At 41.0% G+C, this 22,717-nt stretch overlaps 1 protein-coding gene across 1 annotated transcript in view; it reads left to right on the forward strand.

Moving 5' to 3' along the window:
* The window catches only part of LOC102928770 (usherin), a 418,898-nt gene that overhangs the window by 239,126 nt on the left and 157,055 nt on the right, over positions 1-22,717 (forward strand). Inside the window, exons 27-29 of the mRNA XM_076548181.1 lie at positions 1,865-2,063; positions 4,838-5,006; positions 16,401-16,622. Of these exons, the coding sequence (XP_076404296.1) occupies positions 1,865-2,063; positions 4,838-5,006; positions 16,401-16,622 (590 nt within the window). The remainder of the gene's footprint in view (positions 1-1,864; positions 2,064-4,837; positions 5,007-16,400; positions 16,623-22,717) is intronic.

Raw genomic sequence — 22,717 nt, forward strand, 5'->3', positions numbered from 1 at the left:
TTGATGATTAAGACTTAACATTGGGCCAGGGAAGTGGTTAGTGGGTAAAGGTACTTGCTGCCAAGCCTCATGACCTAAGTTTGCTGCCCAGGACCCTGGGAGAAGGAGAATAGTTGTCTTCTGACCGCCACACATATGCCTTGGTACACATGCTCCCAACACAAACACAATCAAATTAGAAACAATGTCTTGAGACATAGGCCCAGATTCATGCCTTGCTTTGATTCATGTACTTCTAGAACATTCTCTGTGTGGAAAATCACCCTGCAGTTGTTTGTGACTGGCTAAACATCCCGCCAGAGACTCTAGAATAGCAAAATGGGAATTAGTGTTCATGTCAGAATTCCACTCATTTTTCAAAAACAGTGGTCACAAATCACCTAGTCATTTTCATAGAGGAGGCATAGCACGCCATGCTTTGCCTCAAAACTATGTGAGCCCTCTAGTGCCTTGTTTCAAACTTTTAACTACTTCTGCTTATTGAGAACCTGCAGAGACACCATGTACATAGAATGCAGGCAGATTCTACAGTATTAATCTGATTATGGATCTTTTTCTGTTGTTTTATGTTTTGAGACAACCTAGACTGGCCTTAAACTCATGGCTATCCTCCCACCTCAACTTCCCCAGTCCTGGGGTGACAGATGTGAGCCACTGGGCATTATGATTTCATTTCCTTTCTGTTGGGCAGCTTTGCTTCTCTGGTCTCATTCACCACAAATGTAATCTTAACATATCACTGAGAAGGCAGGAAAGTTTGATCAACCGTTACACACTCTTTGTATACCAGCCCCCAAAAGCATAAAATGAAGTGGTTCCTCCAATTTTTAAAAATCAAATGTTCTCCAATTCCTAGACTTCTGGCCTCAAACCATGTATGAGCAAGAGAGTTACCAAAGAAACAAATCTACTTAGCGGTGATTCAAATGCAAAGAAATGTCAGGAACTATATAGAAGAAGTTAGTGATGTTGAAGATTTTCTCAGTTTGGGAGTAGATTTTGACTGCAGGTTTAAGAACCAATCATAGAGATTTATATAGTCAGATCCAGACAGACAGGGGATGACATTGTCTCAGAGACCCCAGATTCTGTGCTGCTCTTTGTGATTTTCACAGGCTTTCTCAGACCAGCACAGGCATTACTGAAGGCATCCTACAGCAAAGAAGGAGAAGCTGACAGCCAAGTCCAGGAAGTGGACATTGCCCATAGGTTTCACAGTTACCTTGCAGATACATCTTTGGCCAGCCTGATATCATGTCATCTGCCTCTGGTTTTGTAAAGGAGAAGGTGTACAGAGAAGAGGTTATGTCTGCCATACTCCAGCTTTTGCTCTTTACCAAGGCTTCTTCCTTGAGCTTTTCTTCAGCAACGCTGATGGCCTGTGGGTCCTCTTGACTCCTCACAGGGATGTTTGCTTTTTGCCTTTGAAACTTCAAGTGGGAGACCTCTGGGCACCTGCCAACTATTCTTCTCCCCAAACTAAAACAGTTCGGATTGAGTCTTAAAACATGCTGAATGACAGGCGTGGCTATGAGTGTACAAGTATATTAGCATATGCATCAGCATATATTAAGTGTGTTAGTACACACTCATGAGCAGAGAATTGTTCATGAAATAAGGCTGTCTGACCAATCTGGAAGATTGAGTGAATAAGGTTGACAGCAGTTGTATGGTTGTCTTTTTAGTGGTGTTGATTCCAGCCTGGAGTGGTGCTACATACATGTAGTTATGAAGCAGATCTCACACACACATATACAAGCACACACACACACACCATACACAAGCACACACACACATACATGTCTGTATATACATCTGTGTGTATTTACATGTACATGTATATGTATATTTTTATCTGTTGCAGATCCCTTCAAATAGATTGGATGACACCAGGAAATCCAAATGGTATCATTCTCGGATATGACCTTTTACGGAAAACATGGCATCTATGCCATGAAACCCAGAAGTTAACAGAGGGACACAGTGATGAGCTATGCAAGGCGGTCAAGTGTCAACACCCTGAAAATATCTGTGGGCAGACTTGCTATTCTCCGGAAACTAAGGTAGATCTTTTCACATGTACTAATGTAAACCCATGCCCCTACACTGTGCTCTATTATGATAAATGTTTGTCATGTTATGCTATGAAGATCACAGAGAGAATAAAGTATGCCTATCAAAGTCCTACTGACCTTCTGAGCATTTTAGCCTTCATACTTTTCATCATCTTTTCAGAAAATATGGGTTTATTAGGACAATAAGGACCCCCTAAATTAGTATCATCTTGAGGGACTCAAAGTTTTCATTATACAAATTCATTCAGCTACAGATGGCTGGGTTTTTTTCCCCACAACTCTGATACATTGCCATGAACAGGCCTGCTCCTGGTGTGTCAGAAATATTTTAGAATTATGGTCATTTGTAGATTAATGTTCATATTAGTTGCTGTTTAGGAATCAGATCAATAATACAGCCAGACAGAGGGTTTTGTAAATGGCTTTTATTGACAAACAACAGAGAAAACTACTTGATTTGAAGGTAAGATTTCATCTAATGAAATAATGTCCTATTTATCAGTTGCATTGCACATTTGATGACTAAGGCTACTCCTAAATCCATAAGATTCACTAGAAAGGAACTCCAGAATTAATAAAGTGAGTTTCTGAAGCAATATGGATCGAAATACAAATTATTATGGCTGCCACTCGCTTGGTGGTAGTTACTATGTAAGAGACACAGAAAGCCAGCCACTTGGCAACCTTAAAATTTTTATATCTCTAAAATTATTATGCTTTAATTTAATTGTGTGTATGGGTGTGTATATGTATGTGTGTGGTCTATACATGAGTGTGCATATGTGCATGGAAAGGTCATGATGGGAACTTGTTTTTTAATATAAAATATCTGCTACTTAAAATGCAGAACTTTTAGAAATACAATGGTATCTTGTCTAGTATTTTTTTTGTACATAGAGTTGATATTGAGTGCTTTTGATGAAAACTTTAGAAATTGTTTAAAAAACAAAAGCGTCCTCTCAGCACTGGTAAGCATGGTACATAACTTTGCATACTCTTTATGCAGAATATGGCATTGAAAGGAAGAGTCATCCAGTTTATGCTTACAGTGAGACTGCTCTTCAATACTCATGGCTAACAACTAAATCCACCAACAGAAAGGTGTTACTGTTTGTTTAGGGAAGCTGCCCTGGTGGCTGGATTGGAGAGCACTTCTGCGCCCTTAGATAACTTTGTAGATGAGCGTCTGAGTGAGGGGGACCGTGGAAGACTTAGGCCATGTTTCAGTCTCTGCTCTAGCCACTCCCAACGTGGAGGCATCTCAGAGGGAAGTGGGCAGTTCCCGGGAAACAGTGTTGATTTGGTCTGCCATGGGAAGAGTCTGTCTAACCGAAGGGACTCCTCCCAAGTCCACGTTCTGAGCCACTTCCCAGCCTCCACTCAGGGTTTGATTTGTCTTATATGAAGCATAAAGATACAAAGCCGTACTTGATTGTTCAAGCGTATAATTTTTTTCTGCAGCTAGCTCCTGGCAAAAACACAGTGAAAAGGACTTTTCAAAATTAGCTTCCATATAAATTTCTTTCTGTGTTGTAGTAGTCCCTAGTATACGTTTGCTGTGATGTATGTTTACATAGGTGTGTAGATATGTGTTTATATACATATGTGTGTAGATATGCAGAGAGGGAAAAAAGAAAAGAGAGAGAGGAGATTGCCTTATTGGAAAAATGGGATTCATAAATAAATGATCATATACATTATAAGGAAAATTCAACCTATTTAACAAAAAGGATGAGTAAGATGTAGTTTGCATTGGTGTGATGTTTTCAAGTTAATCAATCATGAGAATAAAGATGTGTGTGTGTGTGTGTGTGTGTGTGTGTGTGTGTGTGAAGGAAATGGTTCTTTTACAATTTTAAGTAACTTTATATTAGAAGCATTGGCAGTCTAAAGGTAATTTACATTTTCAGTTACATAATGTTATAACACAAAGCAAAGCTTAGTTGAAGAGGGGAAGGTGTTGCATGAATCTTAAATGGTCTTTTAATAAAAAATCCCAGAGCCAGATATTGGGATAAATGCTGAAAGATCAGAGAGACAAAGGAACAAACCACAGCCACTTCTTACCTTACCAACTCCATGACTTCTCTGTTTGAATGCCTGTGAATCCTCAACCGAAAGGGCTCAGTCAAAAGGTCAGCCCAAAGAGGCTTCAGTGGAAAAGCCTTAGTTCCTGTCTTCTCACACCTTATATACCTTATATACCTTTCCCCGCCCAACCATATCACTTCCTTCCTAGTGCTGAGACTAAAGGCATGTGACTCCCAAGTATTGGGATTAAAGGAGTGTGACTCCCAAGTATTAGGATTAAGTGTGTGTGCTATCACTGTCTGGCTCTGTTTCCTCTCCTAGACTGAGTCAATCTCATGTAGTCCAGGGTGGCTTTGAACTCACAGAGATCCAGACAGATCTCTGCCTCCCAAGTGCTAGGGTTAAAGGTGTGTGCCACCATTGCCTGGCATCTATGTTTAATCTAGTGGCTTGTTTTGTTCTCTGATCTTCAGGCAAATTCTATTAGGGTACACAACACATGGCCACAGGAAGGTAAGCTGCGTTGTATCAACTGACATTTATGGAATTTGTATAATGCTGAAGAATACATTTTTACATCTGTAGGTAATATGGCCACCTTTCAAGGCTTTTTCAGAAGATAATTATGCTCTGTGAGATGCAGCATTCTTAATAAGTGGATATATTTATTTTTAAATGTAGAATGGCTTATTTTTTAAAATATTTCTTTAAAACCGATTTCAAACGTTCAGGTTTGTTGTGATGGACTTCTCTATGACCCTCAGCCTGGATACAGATGCTGTGAAGAGAAATACATTACATTTCTTCCGAATTCCACTGGCATTTGTTGTGGGGGCCGAATCCATGAGGCACAGCCAGATCATCAGTGCTGCTCTGGGTATTATGCTAGAGTTCTTCCAGGTGAGTGTCCTGTCCCACAGTCTTCAGCAGCTTAGGGAAGCTGAAAATGCAAGCCTGTGACCCATGGCAGTGAACTATTTCCAGGACCCTCCCATCAAATCCTGAACCACAAAGGCACAGCCAGTGGCGTGCTTTAAATGTTATTTCTCTGGCTTTGTTGAAAGGCAGCCAGAAGTGAAAGAGATGTATCAGAAATTTCTAACATCCACCGTAGACAGAAATGTCTATCAATAACTCCTGATCAACAACTTATCTCTTGTGGCTTTGTTTCATGCACACACTTCAAGGTGTCCTCATCAAATCTATGGGTTATGAACTGTCTGTGATGGTTCATCTTCCATGTCAGCGTGGCTGGATTTGAAATCACTTAGGAGACACACCTTTGGCAGCAGCTGTGAGGGTGTTTCCAGGGAGCTTTAATGAGAAGAGAAAACCCTGGGGTTAATGTGGGCAGCAGCATCTGGTGTGCTGGAGTCCTAGACTGAAGAAAAGAGAAAACAGAAGGAAGCCAGCTGAGCATTGACCACTTCCTCCCCTGCCCCGCGAGTACAGATGCAGTGTGACGTCACTCCTGTACTGGCCTTCCCTGCTGAGGGAATGAGTCCTCCACTGTGAGCCACCATCACCCTTCCTAACTCAGACTGTTCTATCACGCACTTTGTCTTAGCAATGAGGGAAGCACCCAGCAGCTAGTGCCCTTCCCAGACTGAGACACTCTCCTCCACTCCCTCCATTTCTCTCTGGAGAACCGCATGCCCCATTCCTAAGTGGATGATAACTGGGTCCATTTGTGTGAGCATTCCAAACTCCAGCAGTTAATCCTGTTAGCTAAAGTAAACGAGACATTGTTTTCCAAATTTAAATGACATGAAACAGTGCCCAGTAAATGTATTAGGGAATGAGCCACAGTTTATAAAGTGGAAGATCTCAGATAGGCCTTGTATCTAAAGGTTTGCAAGAAATCTCCATTATTGCCTAACTTCGCTGCTGTTTACAAATAAGAAATGGGTTTAAAAGTGACCGCTAACACTCCAAGATTGGTGTATAGCTCGAGGACTCACAATGGAATGCCTGCTTTATTTTCTCAAAACTCCACGCTCCTTTTTGAGGCCTTGATTACTCTTTGATCAAAGCATGCTTATGATGCTAGTTGGAGGGAGCTTCCACCTCGGTGATAATAGAAACAAAACAGGAGCAGAGGGGGGAACATCACAGGTAAAAGCTGCCTTTGAAAGAGAAAGGAAGTTGCAGAGATGTGAACAGTGCTGATTAAAAGATTCATGCTGCCTTTCAACAAGTCAAAAAACAAGCCTTTGGTCGGGTTGCTCGAGTGGCCTGGGCTTGGGTAACTTTCCATGGTCAGGAGGTTGGAATTTGTTTTTTATTTGTGTGTGTGTGGTGATATTTTATTTGTACTGAAATGTGATTTTATTTGTATGTTAATAAATAAAGTTGCCTGGGGGTCAGAGCTAATAGTAAGCCATAGCAGAGCTGGGTGTTCGTGGTGCATGCCTTTAATCCCAGCACTTGGTAGGCAGAGCTAGGTAGATCTCTGTGTGGTCAAGGATACAGCCAGCATTGGAGACACACGCCTTTAATCTCAATACCAACCATAGAAGACCTGGAGGCCTGTACAGACAGGTAGGAACGAGGCAGTCATGTGGTTGGGTTTACAACCAATGAGAAGGCAGAACAGAAAGTCTATATAAAGACAAACACACAGGAAGTAGGTCTCTCTCTTGGCTGAAGAGGCTAGCTGCAGCAGATGGGTAAGGCTCTTAGCTCTGATCTCTTGGCTTTCTTCTTTGCATTGGTTCTGTGTTTCTTATTTAATAAGACGGTTAGTTACATCTACGTGTGTGTGTGTATGCATGCATGCACTTACAAATGCGTGCTTGCATGTATATGCATGCAGACATGTGCAGAGTCTAGAAGAGGTTTGGCCTTATTCTGTTGAGATAGGGTTCTGCTAATGGCTAGAAAGCTGCAGGGTTCCAGATTGGCGCAGCTGCACCCAGTTTTCTTCTTGCATGGCAAGCATTCTTATCCACTGAACCTTCCTACCCCAGGACAGCATTCTTCCTCCTGCCGGCCCCGCCCCCCATCTCATGTAGGTCAGCAACCAGCTTGTTTGGGTGACATCATGGCATTGTGATTTTGTACCCAGCATGGCTTATCCCTGATATAAATGATAGAGGAAACAAGAGCGTATATTCTACATATGGATGACAGGGAACGAAGGGACTTGACTTTAGTGGCTACCTGGTCGTAGACTAGGGCCCCCAAATCTGTCTGCCTCTTGTTCCCATTGTTCGTGTCTACGTCATTAACATACTTTGACATTTTGAAGAATTATTTTCAGCCAATAAACTTCTCCTGTCGCTAGAGAAACCACTCTAAATATATCATGTATAACCACTTTTTTTCCTGTCACCTAAGTTTACCACTGATATCGTCCTCTTTTTAAAGATTTGTTTGTTTATGTATATGTGCTGGGTTAGTTTATGTTGCCATGTGTCCCATCACTGAGAACTGGAGTTACAGTGGTTGTGGGGCAGCTGAGATGGGTGCTGGGAGCCAAATCCAGGTCCCCTGGAAAAGCAACAAGCATTCTTAACCACTGAGCCATCCCTCCAGCCCCAGGACACCAATGTCTTTCTTAAAGATAGGAAGATGAATTGAAAAGAGAGAAGAAAGTGATTTTTCAGATGCCTTAAGAGAACTGAGTGCTCTGGGAGACACAGTTGAACACGAAGTGCTAAACGTATGGTTAATTGAAGCATTAATGTCAAGCGTTCACTGTAGTCTGTATAAATATAACCATCTAAGTATATGATGTCAGGGATTCTCTGACCCAGTTTCCTTTGCAAAACACAGGGTCAAACATGTAAGGTATCATGACTAAATACTTCGAGTTTATTCATGGTGGTGAGCCTTCATTCCGACCATCTTCATCTTCCCCTACAACTCACAGAGGAAAAAAAAATCTATCTTTATAGCAAAGTTATTGTCTCTGATTCTCCAGAAAGAATATGTTCATAATTGAATAAATCATAACAATGTTTCCTAGAAGGAAATATGCTGACAGAAGTGTAAGGATTTTGTAGAAGAGTGTTGACTTGTTTATTAAATTCTGATTCGCAATTGTTAGCAACTGATAAAATAAAACATTGTCCAATGCTCTTTTCTCTCCAAATGACCACAGTTGGGGGTTCTCATCCATGATTCTTCTCTCTTCTTCCTGCAAATAACTTCTTTAAAACTTAGAGAAATGAGATGGGCATTTCCTAGTGTCTGTTCTTAGCTCCTCCATGTCAGTAGACCCTGGGAGGATCTTCTGAGTCCCGCATACCACTAAGTAGAATAAAAATAGCTTATATGGATATATAAAAGAATTTTATTTCAAAGTCACTTTGAAAATTTTGATATTACTATTTTAAACAAACCAAGCTCAGAAAATAGTTCTTCCCCTCAAAATTGATGACAAGTGTGTACTCCCATTTAGCAATTTAACACGGAAGATTTGCCTGCATATGTCTCTTCAAGCCCAACAGTATGGGACTTAGAACTAAGGACACAATACACTTTTATTATACTTCAAAATAAAATTTAATGTTTTTTTCCAACAAATTAAATAAATGGAAACTTATGGGGCTTTTATTGATATTATATAAGCCTTTTAATACCTGACAATGTATATTTATGTCCGCATGTGATATATTTACATGTATGCACACATATGTGTGTATTTTAGAGATTAAAGGTAGCAGTCAGTGTCTTCTTCAATCACTGTTCACTTAAAAAGTGTTTTCTTTTCTTTTAGTTTAGCATGTATTTGCATCCATGCATGTAAGGGGGCAGGTAGATAGAGAGAGGACATGTAAATGCCTCAAAACATGTACATGTGGAGACCAGAGGACAACTTTTGAGTGTCAGTTCTTGTCTCTCACAGTGTTGAGGCAGGGTCTCTCTCTTTTCTGCCACTACCCAGCATGCTCCAGGCTAGATGGCCCATAAGCTTCTGGCCAACTCTTCTCCTCTTCCCACCTGTCCTTGGGAATGCTGGGACAGAGATGTGGACCAGCACATCCTGCTTTTTATGTGGGGTTGGGGGGGGGGGTCAAACTCAGGTAGTCAAGCTTGAGTGACAAATGCTTTTACTCACTGAGCCAACTCCCCCACCCTCTGCCTTCTCTGAGACAGTATCGCTCACTGAACCTGGAGCTAACTAGGCTGGTTGGCTACCAAGTCCCAGTGATCCTCCTGTCGCTGCCTTTCAGTGCTATGATGACAGGCACAGACCACAGGTTGGTTGGTTGGTTTTTATGTGGATGCTGGGGGTCCAATCTCAGATTCTCATGTAGATATGTGTGTATGTATAACCCGTCAAAATTATATGTATTTATGCATATATATCACACATATATACATATATATGATGTATACCCAGCACATGTACTGAGTCACAAAAATCATTTCAGTGTCTGCTGAACTGTTGAGCCCATAGGACACTCAGATTCTTTGAAGCGATTGTTTTCCACAGTGTTACAATGTCCTATCTTGTCAAGACAAGAAAAAAAAAAAGTAAAGAAGCCATCTGGAGGGAGAATCAGGGCCCTGCTTCAGCTGTTAGTCTGTATACATCTAAATGAAGTGATGCTTTTCTGACCTGGGTCCTCAGCCCATGGTCTTTGTTAATTAGTTTAAGGCCGTTTACATCAGGAAAGAAATGTAGTGACCCCAAACTGTCTTGCATCTTACTGTAATTAAAATCCAATCAGTTGTCTCCATGCTTATAGCTGGGATACATACAGGAGTTTTGATATTTATAGAGGAAGTTGAAATATTGGTTAATAATATTCCTCCTTTTTTCTTCTCAAGACTGTGCTCTATAGCTACATATTATAAAGAGCAGCAGAGGGGGTACTCAGTCACCCCACTTTTTATAAATATGCTAATGACCCCAGAGAAGTGTCAATGTGGGTCATTCTTTGAGAAGAATAACAATGAACTCTTGGGCTGCGTGGCACCGTTTAGAGAGAAAACATCCTCAAACCTGGCCTGAAAGACTCATTTTAGAGGTTAACGAAGGGGTGACTGGTCCTTGTATCTTGTGTCTCAGAGCCCTTTTATGAGGGGAAAAAGGGTTTTATTTCTCATTGATATAATACATATCTCTCTTTTTTTCTTTTTCTTAAAACTTTTCTACAGTCAGTAAATGAATTCAGGGAACTATGACTAAAATAATTAACACAAATACTAATACCAGTCCAAGAGAGGCTTCATTCAGAAGTTTGTCTTTCCTCAACATGGATATAAACAACATCTTTTTCTCTAAGCCCATAACTATGCTAGGTAATACCCAATTGATCAGGCCTTGGAATGATGTGACACTTCAGGTTTGCCACTAAGGGACACTGTGTTTTCTGGCTGAAAAGTTTTAAGAAAAATGGTAGTTACATTTCAGGGCAGAGAGAAGATTCTTCTATCCTGAGGAAGTAAGGGTGGGTAGATAGATGACAGATAGATGATAGATAGATAGATAGATGATAGATAGATAGATAGATAGATAGATAGATAGATAGATGATAGATAGATAGATAGATAGATAGATAGATAGGCAGACAGATGGTAGATAAGAGATGGATTAATGGATAAATAGACTAGAAAAATGATAGATGATAGATATAAAGATGTATAATATTCTAGTATAACACCATTTACAAGCTCATTCCACCTGCATTAGCTGCTGGTAACATCATAGCAAAGACCGCAGCATTCTTTTCCTCTGACTTCACCTGCTCTAAGGTCCTCAGATAATTGGAGCACAGCATATTTGTCTTTCTGTTGTTAGCTTATTTCACTTAGCATGTTTGCAAGATTGACCCACATTGTACCTTGTGTCTGAATTTCACTCTTTGTTTTAAGTCTGAATTCCACTGTATGCAAACACCACATTTTGTTATATATTTAGTCACCAAAGGACATTTGGATTCTTTCCACCTTTGGGATATGGTAAATAAACCACAGTGAATCAGTACCCTTGCTAACATTTATTTTCTGATTTTTGTGTGTGTGTCTGTATATCTATCCCTTCAGTAATAACTATTATCGTTAACTGTGAAGTGGTTTTGATTTGCATTTCCCTAATTATTCATAATATTGTGTGTCTTTTCATGTGATTCACAGGCTATCTGTATCTTTTCTTTTGAAAAACGTCTATTTATGTTTTTATGTTGCTGAGGTGTATGGGTTCTTCATATATCATTCAGACTCACCCTTGTTGTGTTATTGTCTCCAAATGCTCACATTGGAAACTTGGCCCTCAGTGTTTGAACTTTGTAGAGGTGGGACTTACTGGAAAGGGACTTTATTTTGTTCCTGGGAACTGGAGCTGGCAAGTGTTGTCGTTTAAAGTACACACTGAACCCTGCAGTTATCCAGCCAGTCTGGCCGGGAGCCTGACCTTCCCTTCACTCATACACTCTTGCCATGAAGTTGTTTGTAGAACAAGCTTGTGCCATGTTCTCGAACTCCAGAAATATGAACTAAATAGACCTTTAAAAACTGTATGACATGGTCTCTGGCATTTTGTTATATAGCTAAATAAAGTGACTAACATAATCCCTCAGTATTTCATGATTCCCAAATACTTTCTCCAGTGCCTTCCTTGTGACTCCGTTGTCTTCCTTGATGCCACAAAGTCTGAAATTTTGACAGATACAAATTCATCTATTTTTTTTTTGGGGGGGGGGGTTTCGAGACAGGGTTTCTCTGTGTAGCTTTGTGCCTTTCCTGGATCCCACTCTGTAGACCAGGCTGGCCTCGAACTCACAAAGATCCGCCTGGCTCTGCCTCCCGAGTGCTGGGATTAAAGGCGTGTGCCACCACCACCCGGCTAAATTCATCTATTTTTATGGCTCTAAGTTTCCTGTTATAATGAAAACAATTCAAAAATCATTACCCAGCCCAACATCATGAAGCTGCCCATAGATGCTTTCTAGCAAGAATTTTGAATTTTAGTTTTACTCTGTGATCTTCAATACATTTTGATGTCATTTTTGTGGCGTATAATAAAGTAAGAATTTGACTTTATTTTTTTTCACACAAATGTTTCTTTTCCCCAACACTAACTGTGCAAACAGGAATGTTTCTTTCCCCCATTGGGTGGTCTTGACACCTTTGTTACAGATTGCTTGAGCGCATGTGCGAATTTGTTGCTATTCTTTCTATTTCATTTCTGCCGAGCATCGTCCTTTGTACCACACTGTTTTGCCACATCAGCTTTGTACTAGAGTTTGAAGTCAACGCGTGGAAGACTTTTGGCTTTGTTCTCAGCTGAGATTATTTTAGCTATTTATGATTCCTCGGCATTGGTGTGAATTTGAGAATGGCTTTCCCATTTCTGAAAGAAGCCTCAGGATTCTGAGAGATCATTTTGGCTCTGCAGATCACCTGGGCTAGCACAGGCCGTGACTGTGGGATGCTCTTACACGGGGCTGTTTCTTGATGTTTCCGGTGTTCCGGTGTCCTTGGTTGAGCTCAGTCTTAAGTATTTTAGACTTTTGATGCTGTGTTAAATGTGACTGTCTTTCAGATTGTTTGTTCTTACAGTGTAGAAGCCTAGTGGATTATTTGTGTACATTTTACGTATTGAAACATTGATGAATTCATTGAGTAGTCCTGGTGTTTCTTGTCTTTAATAAATGGGACTTTACTCCCTTTAAGGTCCTGTTGTCTGAAAACACACGTGGTTTTGCCCCCCCCCCCCCCCGCCCCTTTGATTTTGGATGCCCGTTTTCCCTCTGTCTGTGTAATTGCTCTGGCTACCACCCAACTCTGCGATGAGAGTGGAGGCTGGCGTCTCTGCCTCCTTCTGATCTTAGAAGGCCTTCCAGTCTTTAGAGTGGGCTCTTAGTCAGAGGCTCTTCGTATTCACCCTACTAATGCTAAGGCAGGTTCCTTATAGTCCTGCTTTGTCAAGTACAATGAAAGAGATAAATATTTCTTTGTGCCTTTTCTGTTTCAGCTGAGAGCATGTCCCCCACCTTCCCCTTATTTGGGTGTCAGGATAGTGTTGTATTGCACTGTTATATTTTGATTTGCTAACCTTTTCTAAAATTTTCATTGATGAGTCTGGAGAAATGGCTCAGTGGTTAAGAGTGCAGATTACCCTTACAGAGGATCTAAGTTTTGTTCCCAACAGCCATGTCATGGCCCACAACTACCTATGACTCCAGCTTTGGGAGTATCTAGCATCATCTTCTGGTCTCCACGGGCACCTGTACTAGCATGCAAACATCCCACAAATATACACATAATTTTAAATGTTTTTAATCTCTTTGAAATGTATTTTATTGTCTATGCGTACCATGGTGCTCTGGGGGAAGTCAGAGGACAGGTGAGAGGAGTAGGTTCTCTCCTCCCACTGAGGGACCCGGGTATTGAACTCAGGCTGTCGGACTTGCGCTGCAGCGGACTCTCATCCACTGTGCCATGTTGTCTTGTTAACTAATTTTCCATTCTCAGAATAAATCCTACTTGGTCGTGAAGTGTTGTTCTTTTAATGTGATTTTAAATTCAGTTCTATGATATTTTTCTTTTCTAGTTTTTTTCCTCAGAATCAGTATTGTCATCTACAGTTCTTTTTTATTCTAAGTGTCTTGGTCTGGTTTTAGTATCAGGGTATTGTATAACTCACAGTTAAGTTAGGAGTAATTCCCCACTCTTTAGTTTTTCTGGAAGAAGACACTGGGGTTATTTTTTTTAAAGGATAAGTAGAATTTGCTGAGGAAGCCATCTGTCCAGAGTATTTCTTATAGGGAGTTTCTTGGTAAATCAAATAATCTTGCTATGAATTGATTCTGTTCAGATTTTCTATATTTTATGGTTCAGTCTTGTTAAATTTGTATTTCTAGAAATTTGTGGTTATTGTCTAGTAGCATCTAGTAGCATAGTCTTTTGAGCAATGAATTGGAACAGGAAAGACCTGTAGGATAGCTGCAATGAATTCTTGTCTTATTTTCCTACTCTTCAGGTCTCTAAACACAGGCAGATACTGTCCCATGGTTTTCCTGTCAGTTCATCTTGCTTCTACACTGTAGGTCTCATGAGAAGATGAACTAATTAACAGAGAACAAGGACATCCAAGACCATGAGCTCCCTCAGTTCTCATTGAACTTGGCCCCTGCCTTAGTAAAGCTTGGAACTCATTGCTTACATTATATAACCTCTGGACCATGTTTTAAAACAATCCACCTATTTGCCATGGCCACTGTACCCATGCACCTTGGAAATATAGTCAAGGAATAGGGTCCAGGGAAAGAGAAATGCCTAAGAAGGCAGTACAGGAAATGGGAAGAAACTGCTGAAGGGGCGTGGTAGAGGAGAGATGGGCAAGAGAGAAGGAAGTCCAGATTCAGGAAGGAGGAAGGAGATCAACCTGTGATTTAGGTCACAGGAAGTAAAGAGGAGCAGAAGTATATGGTCTAGATCTCCCAAATACCGTCAGCCATTTCTGAGATATCACCAAGATAAGCAGTTTTGTGAATTCTCTTCAAGGCCCCTCCATACCGAAATAAAGCTACCGAACAAAACAAAACAACCACATATAGCCAGCAACAACAAACTAGATATATGGAATTTTTAAATTTTTGGTCTAGAAACACTAAGTCAAGGATTGAGCTATTCTTTTATTTAATTTTTTTAAATATTAGCTTTATTCTCAGACTCTCACATGCTGACATTGTACATGTACAAGCTCTAAGGAAATTTATTATCTCTCATAACCCTGCAAATTATGAATATGCTTAGCTAAATATAATATTTTACTTCATCTCATTTAATTATCTTCCTGTTTTAAGAGTTTTGTTTGGTTAAGTAAATATATCCTTATTAAGAAATAATTTTCTCAGTAGGAGAAACACTTCAAGACATTGGTGTCAGCGAGGACTTCTGAACAGCTATCTAGTCACTTAGGAAAATGTGACAACAATTGACAAATGAGATTTCAAGGACTGAACAAGTTTCTACACAACAAAGGAAACGGTTGAGTAAAAATAGCCAGCAAAATAGGAGAATTGGCCAGCTATAGACTTGACAAGGGACCGATACCTAGCTCTACTCATTTGTTCTCAACCTTCCTAATGCTGAGACCCTTTAATACAGTTCCTCATGTTGTGGTGACTGCCCCTCCAACCATAAAATTATTTCGTTGTTACTTCATGACTGTAATTTTGTTACTGTTATGAATCATAATGTAAATATCTGATATACAGGATATCTGATATGTGAACCCGTGGGGGTTGCGACTCAAGTAGAAAACTACTGATCTAGAATAATCAACTCAAAAAGTAAGAAATCGAAAAACATAATAAATGAGCTAATGAAATGAGTAGATGATTCACCATGAAATACAACTATAAAGTTTTCAATAATATGAAAAAAAATTTCAGCCTCACTGGCCACCAGAGAAATGCAAATTAAAAGGACCTCAAGATTCTCTCACTTCTGTCCACAAACGAATAGCAACAAATGCAGGCGAGGATATGCACAAAGGGGAAGAAGCCTTCTGCACTGGTGGTGAAAACATTAACAGAAGAGTCGTAATGGAAGTCAAGAAGGAGGTTCCTTCAAACACTGATGCTAGATCGTCCACATGACCCAGCTATATCACTTCCGGGTATTTACCCAGAGGACCTCATGAAAGCATACCATAGCAGCCTTTGCTGCGCACTACTCACAGGAGCCGAGTGATGGAACCGGACTGAGCGTCAGTAACAGAGGAATGAGTGAGGGAGATGTGGTACACAGATGTGGTACACACATGATGCAGTTTTTTTTTTTTTTCAGTCATAACACAGGCCAAAGTCATGTTTGAAGGAAAGTGGGTGAAACTGGAAATCATTTGACAAAGACAATCAATCTCAGGAAAATAACACCATATTTTTTTTTGTCCTTTGTGGTTCTTGGATTTTATGTACATATATAAAATCATATGTATGTAAAAATGACAGGAAAGTAGATGCCAGTCTGTCCTGGCAGGTGCATCTAACCTGTGGTTTATGGACTGCAGAGCTAAGGATGGTATGAACATGGGCTAACACAAAATGACATTGGTCAGACATGCCTGGTAGGGTAAGAAAGGGACTAACAGGACGGGGACAGCCCTACCGCTGAGCTGGCACATGTGGATGTAAGTAAACACACCCATTACTCCATCTTTAATGCAAAAGTTTGGGGGGTGCGTTGCAATTTTGCAACCCCAGTAGAGAAGCGTTCCGCCGAGGCATCCTGTCATGCCTCAGCCTCGTAGAAGCGATTGCACTAGAACTTAGCTGTGACTTATGGCATATTTTAACTCATATGATAACTGTGATTGTCCTGATCTCACAGGAGAGATATGCTGTCCAGATGAGCAGCACAATCGAGTTTCCGTCGGCTTTGGTGATGCCTGCTGTGGCAGAATGCCATATGCCACCTCCGGGAGCCAGGTGTGCTGTGCTGGGCAGCTCCATGATGGTTACGGGCAGCAGTGCTGTGGAGGAGAGATGGTGAGCCAGGATTTCAAGTGCTGTGGTGGAGGAGAAAAGGGCATGGTGTACAGTCACCTCCCAGGTAAGACCCCTTGTCTGTCCCATAGGATGTGGAGAGCTGAGAGGAAGGGAGGAGGAGCGATTGGCCCCGGAAATCAAACAAATAATTAAAACTCACATTAATACATCTACTGAAACAATTAAGGATATAGTATGTAACAGTTAAAAATCGCCTTTTGTTTTTAAGTGTATCTAGTCTACTTCATAAAGACACATCAAATTTCTTGTGAGGGGGCTGGAAAAATGGCTCAGTGGTTAAGAGCACTTGCTGCTCCTACAGAGATCCCAAGTTCAGTTCCTCACACTCCTGTTGTGGCCCTCACAACCACCTCTAACTCTAGGCCCAGGGGGTCAGATGCCCTCTTCTGACCTCCATGGGCACTGCAGCCACAGGCAAGTGTCCACACACACATACGCACAATTTTTTGAAAAATACATCTTAAAAAACTTTTTAGATGTTACCAAAAAAATACACTAAATCTAAATAAACTCCCGTATAAATGTCTTGTTTCTGGATGAACGAATATTTCCTAATAGGTACTAACAGTAGACAAAATAATAACCGATATTGAAATATTAATCTTTTACTTTTTTGTTCTCATTTATTCCTAGGCAACTAGCACTAATATTAATAGCAAGCATTGCTCCTGGATGAGTCCATATTGCCAAGCAGTAGTGTCTGTTGCTGTGCACATGACTGCCAAAATTAATCTTTACAACTACCGGACAAACAGATGATATTTTTATATTCCTATCGTACAGCTTAGGAAAGGTGCCAAAGCACTTACTTGTGTCTGTGAGGCCCTAGTTTGATTCTCAGCACCCCAAAATAACAACAATAATAGAATGACTGGGGAAATTGAAACCTGAGCATTTGAGGCCTACTGGAGATTGTATAGGTGATCAAGCACTGAGTTTGGGTGATCTGAACTGTGAGGGGAGGGCAAGGAAAGAAACAAAACTGATATTTAAGCTTTGATGTTTAAAATGAATATTTATTTGTAATAAGAAAATTATAAATCTAAAAGAAGTCCATGAAACCCCTCTTGTATAATCTAATGTGGTGTGTGCGCATGTGTGTGTGTGTGTGTGTGTGTGTGTGTGTGTGTGTGTGTGTGTGTGACACACCCATGTGTACTCATGCAGAGGCCTGTAGAGGGCATCCCTGCCCTGCTCTGTCACTCTGCCTTATGACCTTTGAGACAGGCTCTGTCACTGAACTTGGAACTGTGCTGGCGGCCAGTCCCAGCCATCCGCAGTGCCGGGGTTGCAGGTATGTGTGCACCCACGTCCAAACTTTTACCTGGCATCCAGGGATTCGAACTCAGGTCCTTGTGCTTGCACAGCAAGCGCTCTTACCCACTCGGTCATCTCCAGTCTCCACCATAATTTATTTAGATGTGTATATCCTGTCATTCCTGGCATCCTTCGCCTTGATTGGCATACACCCTTGAGTGCCCATCCAGCTGACCCTGGCACTTCATTTTTATTACAGTTCAGTTTTTCCCTCTCATGTGGTCTAATCATAATTTCCTTTTAAAGTCACCTGTAGTTTAGAAGCTTGGTTTTAATTACTTCAGCTCATTATTCTAATGCTACATAGATAGGATGATTGTCAGATGTAGGGAAATCTGTACCAAGGATTGCCTTGGGATCGCAGAGTATTTCAGATTTTCTTCTCTGAAAGTGGTCTGTGGTGACTCACCTTCATATTTGTGGAACCAACCACATCAAGGTTGAGTGTCCTCAACCTTCCTAATGCTGTGACTCCTTCATACAGTTCCTCATGTTGTGGTGACCCCCAACCATAAAATCATTTCATTGCTACTTCATAACTGTAATAAGTCATGATATAAATATCTAACATCCAGGATCTCCGATATGTGACCCCCCCTTCAAAGGGGTTGTGACCCCCAGGTTGAGAACCACTGGTCTAAACTCTAATTTTTTCCACTTGGGTCCTGTTTTCTTTGATGACATCAGCTGGTCTGCAAACCAGCAAGCCTTGTGTTATTATACTGTAGGCACATGGATCTGAGTCCCAATAAAGTTTCATTTCAGTATTACTACTTCAGGAATGATCTGAAATTATTTCAATTCCCCATTTGATATCAGAATAATTTTAATTAAATAGAGACTTTCATGTTTTACGTGTGTGTGCATGTGTGCATATCCTCCTGTGTGGGGTGGCTGTGCACAAATACATATGTGTGGAGGCCAGAAGACAATCGTGGAGGTCATTCCTGAGATGCAGTCCAACTTTTTCCCCTGAAACAGGGCCTCATACTGTCATGGAACTTTCTGTAAAGGCTAGATTGATGGCTAATGATCCTCAGGGACCTGCCTGCCCCTTCTTCTTTGGTGCTGGGACTACAGGCATGTGCTACAATGCTCAACTTTTTTACATGGCTTCTAGGGATCAAACTCAGGACTTGTACTTACAAAGCAAACACTTTACCAGCCGAGACGTCTCTTTTGCCACTGTTTTTTTTTTAATCTTGCCCATTTTCATTTCATAATTTTTTCCTTTAAATTTTTCCTTCACACCTCATTTTAGTAGTGTATGAATTTTTTTTATCCTCTGTATCTCCCTAAATTTTAGCATCTGTGCCTACTCCAGCCTTAGTCGTTTTTTTATGAGAGTAACTGAAGCTCTCTCTGTAGGTTGTCTGTCAGAGCAAAACTGTTTTCATAATAATACTAAATTAATCTATGCATTAAAGTTTTATTACATTTGCTTGTTTATTGATCTGTATGTGGAGGGGCATGGGGATGCATGCCATGGCTCACCGGTGGCGATCAGAGGACAGCTTATGGGAGTTCATTCTCTTCTTACACCATGTAGGTCCCCAGTGTTGACTAGGATACAAGCACCACAAGCCACTGAGCCATCTAAGCAGTCCCAGTCCTTTCTGGGTGTCTAGTGGTGTTTTCCAGGCACTATATGGCATGTGCTATTGCAACAGAGAAAAGCGGGTAGGACAATTCAGTTGCTGTCGATAACACCAGCCCTTAAACTGGCTTACAAAGATGAAAGATAGGGGTTGGGGACTTAGCTCAGTGGTGGAGCGCTTGCCTAGCAAGTGCAAGGTCCTGGGTTCGGTCCCTAGCCCTGAAATTGAAAGGAAGGAAGGAAGGAAGGAAGGAAGGAAGGAAGGAAGGAAGGAAGGAAGGAAGGAAGGAAGATAATGCCATTCTTTTTACTGATTTGGCTTTGGGTTTTAGAAAAGATATTTATGCCTCAGAAATGGGTCTTTACATATTATGAGTTGTTGTTTTAAGTGGATTTGATTCTAGGGTAGACCACACCCACTGCTTTAAGCCACAAAAGCAAAGGCGTTTTGTTTGGGTTTTGGTTTGTTTTCTTTATCACAGGATCTCCTACTGTGGAGCAGGATGACCTTGAACTCCTGATCTTCTGCCTCAACCATCCAAGTGCTGGGATTGCAAGTGTGTGGCACTAATCAGCCAGGTAGTTTTTTCCTTTTCTTAATTAGTCTACTGCCACATCCTTTCATTCAGCAAACAAGAATGTATTGAGTCTGTATTCAAGAAATTGCCCTTTGAGTGTAAAAATGATTAGGATTTCATTTTCTCCCCCAAATCTGTATTACTTCTGGCTTGTCCAAGAGATTTAAATGTGTCTGTTAGTCTGTGACATACTCTCCTTGTTCTTCGGCATTTCAGTTTCTGCTAGTGTGTCTTAATTGTGAAAGCTAATGAATTTCATTAGGGCGTTCTCATCCATGCATGCAATAGACCTTGGCCATTCTCCTCTCCAAACCCACATCCACTCTCTCTTCTCCAGTAGTCTAATGCATGCATAGTTTTAAAATCAAGCGATCACCTCATTAAGTGGACAGAGAAAGCTAAGTGTGGGGTGTACACTTGTTAGAATCCTAAACCCCAAGTAAAGTCCCGAGAGAAGCAGCCAGTGGGAGTTGAGGCCCATGGTGCCACTTTGGCCTATGGGTGGTACATCACCTATGCAATGAAATAGAGGGAGACAGGCTTGAGGCAGCCCAGGATTCAGTTAGTGCTCCAGGGAGAGTGGATGTGATTGTCAGAACTCTGATTTATAAGGACTAATTAAATACGGGTGGCAGAAAAACACAAAGAAGAAAAGATATGGCAGAGCACCATTGCCAGAGAGAAAGCAGGGGAAAGGCCCTGGAGAATGGATTCTTAACCTTCTGGAGAATTCTTTCCAAGTTATAGCTTCTCCTTTTCAGTTAAAGTGCACTGAAAACACACACACACATGCATGTGCATGCACCACACACACACACACACACGCACGCACGCACGCACGCACGCACGCACGCAAGCAAGCAAGCAAGCAAGCATGCACATTGCCTGTCATCTTTACACCCTTGAAGTCCACCCATAGACCCAAGTTTCAGAATGACGTCTTCTGTGTCAGTGATAGCTAACCACTCAAATGTTTTTTTTTTCCAAAAGAAATTATTTTTATTATTTTAAATTATGTGTATGTGTGTGAGGGACATTCGCAGATGCTTGCAGGTGCCTGTGGAGACCATTTGAGGGCATCAGATGCCCTAGAGGTGGTTGTGAACCATCTGGTATGATTGCAGAGAACTGAACTTGAGGCCTCTGCGAGAACAGTACCTTAACTGCTGAGTACTCTTGAGTCCTCTCAGCAGCACCCGCTGAAGCCTTTCTTAAACTGTGACGTTCCTCGAGTCCCATGAAGCAAGACTGACATGGTTTTGCAATGCTGTCTCTGCCTCCATTAAGGTAGCCACAGTGGAGGAGGCAGAGGCTCAGTACTTGTAAAACAAAGGAGAAAATCCCTTTATTACTTTGACCTTGAGACACACTGAAAACAGCCAGGTTCTGAGCCCTCTCTCCTCCTCGGCTGTCTCTCGTTCAGGTCTCCCCAGACAATTATGAGCGCTCGCAGACCTGTTCCTCTCCACCCTAGCCACTCTCCAGACCCGCTGGAGGAGGCAGTTCCAAAACCTGGCCTTCCTCACCGCCTGGCATCGTGAGCCTGCCGCGACACCGGCCTGGCTCGTAAAACATCTCCTTATGTGCTTTATTACTTAAACTCTTTTATTTGCCTGCAGGAGCCCTTTAACAAAATCACATTGAATTGACTTTCTCACACCAAATCAAATCTCCCTGGTCCCAGTTCAGTTGTCTTTGTCAATATGTATTTTATAAATGGAGTGAATTAACAGATGCCGCAGGAGCAGAAGTACTAGGGTAGCGTTTATGTTTTTTAGTGCTCTCTCTGGGCAGATGAGTTGTGTGGGAGTGTTATACAGGTGTCTTGGGATGAAAGTCATTCCTGCGGATATGTATTCTTAACCACTTTCTCCAAGTATATTTTAAATCTCTTTATTACACATTTTTCCCCTTAGTGTTTTGCGTATATGGTTTTATCATGTACGCTGTTAATCTTGGCTTGGACTTGATGCATCGCTTAATATTAAAAGACAAAATTAAAACCTTCCCTATCATTCCAAGAGGATGGAGATTTTCTGTTAGCCATGACCAAGATCATTCCCTGCCTTTAGAATATATATGTGTATATATATATATATATATATATATATATATATATATATATATATATATATATGTATGTATTATAAATCAGGTCCACATAGTCTTTGATAGGAAACTCTCCTGAACCTGTTTCATAGCAGAATTCTGGGTTTACATGCCCTAGATTATGCACTGAGAAAAATTAATGAGGACCTCCAGAAAAATGCACATTTTTCCTAAGATGGAATTTTCAAGTTTTTTTTTTTTTTTTTTTTTTTTAAGGAGGGGCAGGATAGCTACAGGACTCCATGGTCCAAGAGCTGACTGGAAGTGATTGCTCCCAAATTGTCTCCATACAACCCTGATGGTCTTTTGGAAAATATAGTAGATACATGTTCTAAAATGTATGGCAGTGCTTTGGGGAGCAGTCTTGACGGTCTTCCTCAGTGTTGTGATGGTGGCCATAGTGCCATCTACTGGTTATCACAAGCAAGATTTTTTTTTTTTTTTAAAGTGCTCTGCTCCTAATTTTCTAAGTTTGTTCGAAGGGTTAATTGTAATCCATTTCTTCTCTCTTCTCTGCCTGAAATACAGAACCCTTTG

Source organism: Peromyscus maniculatus, chromosome 11, assembly GCF_049852395.1.
Source record: "Peromyscus maniculatus bairdii isolate BWxNUB_F1_BW_parent chromosome 11, HU_Pman_BW_mat_3.1, whole genome shotgun sequence".
NCBI lineage: Eukaryota > Metazoa > Chordata > Mammalia > Rodentia > Cricetidae > Peromyscus > Peromyscus maniculatus.